The sequence below is a fragment of the Orycteropus afer genome, unplaced genomic scaffold (assembly GCF_000298275.1).
Source record: "Orycteropus afer afer isolate SDZICR_OR568_19922 unplaced genomic scaffold, OryAfe1.0 scaffold00207, whole genome shotgun sequence".
In the NCBI taxonomy this organism is placed as follows: domain Eukaryota; kingdom Metazoa; phylum Chordata; class Mammalia; order Tubulidentata; family Orycteropodidae; genus Orycteropus; species Orycteropus afer.
In genome coordinates this window covers 3251712-3255211 of record NW_006921794.1, presented here as the reverse complement: position 1 = coordinate 3255211, position 3500 = coordinate 3251712, and the positions used below count along the sequence as shown (strand labels likewise).

At 48.2% G+C, this 3500-nt stretch overlaps 1 protein-coding gene across 1 annotated transcript; it reads right to left on the bottom strand.

Moving 5' to 3' along the window:
• Positions 1 to 295: 295 nt before the first annotated feature.
• On the bottom strand, positions 296 to 2335 carry KBTBD7 (kelch repeat and BTB domain containing 7). The gene has a single exon (XM_007948181.2). It carries the CDS (start codon positions 2333 to 2335, stop codon positions 296 to 298), a length of 2040 nt encoding a protein of 679 aa, XP_007946372.1.
• Positions 2336 to 3500: the final 1165 nt, after the last annotated feature.

The window sequence follows — 3500 nt, the reverse complement described above, 5'->3', positions numbered from 1 at the left end:
AATAATACACTGGTCCTTGAACAATGAAAAACACCAAGCATTTTAACTGATTATACAGTTCTTTTCATAGAACTTGACTATTTTTTAATTCTGGCCTTTTAACACAGTAAATTATTAAATAGGCTGATTTCATGAGCTGTTTAAATTTTGTAAGTTTAAATTAGTATTTCAAAAAGCTACCCTTTCTAAACCAAATTATCTGCAGTCTTACTCAACTTTTTCTTCCCTCAGGAAAAAGGAGACATTTTAAAGATACATTCCGTAACAGTGGAAACACCTCAGTGTTTCAAACTATTTACAATGAACCCTGCTGATCCTGTGCATTTCGCTGAGGTGCTACCTGCACCCAGACTTCATCATCAGAAAAAGAACTCGAACTTCCTGATTCAGAGTCCAGCTCACTAAATCCATCTAAGTCCCACTCAGTACTAGACTCACTCCGTGCATCGTCTTCCTCAGTGATGAAACTCTGACCAGGTTCAAGGCAGGAAGGATAAACACGAGCACAGAGGCAAATAAAGCCAGAGTCAAACTGCAAGAGGCCTAACATGGTACCTATATTAATCCATTGGTCTTCCCTGGTATCATACTCATACACAGTCACCCTGTTCTTTTTCCACTGTGGGGTGGTCGAGGTGATGAGCAACAACTTTTGACTATGATTGACAATCTGATAGTTGTGGGTCTCTGAATCCAAAGGAATATTACTAATACGCCTCCATTCTCCCCTGGCTGGGTTGTAGACTTTCATGACTGGGATATCACAGATACAGTAGATCTCATCATTGAAGACACAGGCTTCCTGAAAGTCACTGCGTTTAAGAGAAGCACAGTTTAGCCACATATTGTGACTAGGATCATAACAGAGCATGCGTTTACTATTTACAGCATAAAGATAGTTCTGAACCACTATTAATTCAAAGGAATAGAAGGAATGGGGTACAGGAGCCACCAGTGCCCACTGGTTCCTCTGAACACTATAGCATTCTACTTCCTTCAATTTAACACCAGTGACAGGATCTCGTCCACCCAAAATGTAAATGTAGCCATTGAGGTATGCCACATCCATGCCCTCACGACACAGTAAACGGTCTGCAAGTTGCTGCCAACTATTTTGGGCAGGTTTATACACCCAGAGGTCTTTCCTGGGCTGGGCAGCTAGATAGATGTCATGGTCTGGAGAGACACAGACAGCTGAGGAGGTGATGGTCTTAGTGTGAGCCAGGCTGGTCAAAGGTGAAGGCATTGTGTAAATGTCCCCTGAGTATGGGTCATAGCAGAGAAAAGGATCTCTGGGGTGTCCAAAAAAGATCACCATCTCCTTGGCACACATACCCATCCTCTGGGGGGGATTTTTTGCAGAGGACACAATTGAGCTGGTGCTACTGTTTGGTTTTGGCACCAGTGCCTTGTACATCATGTCACCAAAGCTCATCTGCAGGGCCCCTTCAATAACATCCAGGCAGTACTTCTTCACAATGGGTTTGGCCAGCAGCCCTTCCAGATAGTCTTGATCCTTTTCAGTAAAGTGTGTCCAGCGGACACACTTGAGGACTTCTGCAGCACTGGGACCCCTATCTTTGGGAGCAGCCTCCAGCCACTGCATGGCCACGTGGCATACAGTCCGCTCACTCTCTATGTCCAGACTATCCAAGCGTAGGACAGCCAGCAGCTGGGCCAGGGTCAGATCTGCCAGAGTCTCCTCACGATTTGAACCCATTCGACTGAGATGCTTGAAGTTGTGAGCTATAAAGGACTGGGCCTGAGACCGCAGTTTGTGATGATCGAAGGCATCTGCGAACTTGAGGATGGCAGTACAGTTGGTCAGGTCAAGGCGGCGGGCTAAGAAGGAGGCACAGGCTTCCCGTACATATTCGAGCTGCAGCATGTCAGAGGCCGCGTAGAGGCGCTGCACGTTGGCTTCGCTCAGCGACACGCGACCTGTGTAGCAGTAATCAACCAACACCTCAAAGGACTCGGCGTCCACATCGTGCATGGTCACATTCGCCTGCTGGCTCTCGTACATGCCGCCCGTGAACATGCTTTTGAAGTAGGGGCACGCGGCAGCCAAGACGTTGCGGTTGCAGGAAAAAAGGCGGCCCGTGCCGGGCCCACTACCAGGTGTCACCACTTCGATGGTCACATCGCATAGCAGCCTCGCATCGTAAAAGGACTTGAGTTGTGCCAGCAGGGCTGCTGAATGGGCTGAATCCTTCAGCTCCTCTGGGCCGGTGAAAAAGGCCGAAACTGAGGGCTTGGAGATCCTCTTGGGCCGTCTTCCGCCGCGGGGGCTGGCAAGGCGCCGACAGCGCGGAGCTTCCTCCCGGGACTGCATGGTGGAGATGGCGACGCACTGAAGGCGAGAAAGATTGCAGCCACTGGGCTCTGGCTCCTCCTCACCCTCCTCTCGCTGACGCTATTCGCCGGGGCCCTAAATAGACTGCGGCACTGGCCACACTTAGCCCTACACCGCGGAACTGCCTCTTTTTATCGCTTAGACAGTGTCTGACTCACCCCTCTGTCACTTCCGCGCCCTTTCGCCGCTTTGGCACGCCCTCGCTGGACCAGCGGGCTAGAGCCAAGGGAGCCGCCACTGCCGCGCTGGCAACCCCGGTAGGCACTCGGGAGAACTACCACTCCCAAGGTGCCCCTCGCGCCCCGAGGCAAGGGAAGAGCCCAGTGGACAGGAGCCGCTTTGCAAGTTGGGAGTAGTAGTTTGAGAAATATCGCGAGGTTTCTAGGAGTTACACTAGCTGTCAGAACGAGTGGTGATTTTCATTGATGTTATGGTTAAGAGTACTGGTTTTGCAGATCAAATTAGAAGCTCCGTACTAATTTTCATTACTTGTGCAACTTCTCAGAACTGTTTCCTCTTCTTAAAACAGAGATAATAATGATATTTCATACAGTTGTATGAGGATTGAATGAGACAATTTGCATAGTCCATAGGACGCTTCAATAAATGTTTGGTAAGTAGAATAATAAGTGCTTATTTAGTGCTTAACATATAAATGGAGCTCTGGTAACATAGTGCCTAAGGCACTTGACTGCTAACCAGAAGGCTGGCGGTTCAAATCCACCAGCCACTCCTCGGAAGGAAGGTTGGGAAGGAAGGTTGGGCAATCTACTTTCGTAGTGATACTGCCTAGGAAACCCAAGGAGGGGTCGCTATGAGTCAGGGTGACTCGAAGGCACATAACAACAACAACAACAAACATATAAATATTCGTTGTTAGCTTTTATTTTAGAATTTATTGAAAATGAGGCAATCACTAATTTGAAATTATGAGTTTTTAGGGAAAACCTGTATATTTTTGCAGAGATCTCTAACAGTTTTAAATAATGTATCTCTTGTGGCCTAAGGCGTTTGACTGCTAACCAGAAGGCTGGCGGTTCAAACCCACCAGCCACTCCTCGGAAGGAAGGTTGGGCAATCTACTTCCATAGTGATACCGCCTGGGAAGCCCAAGGACAGGTCGCTCTGAGTCAGATCTGATTCC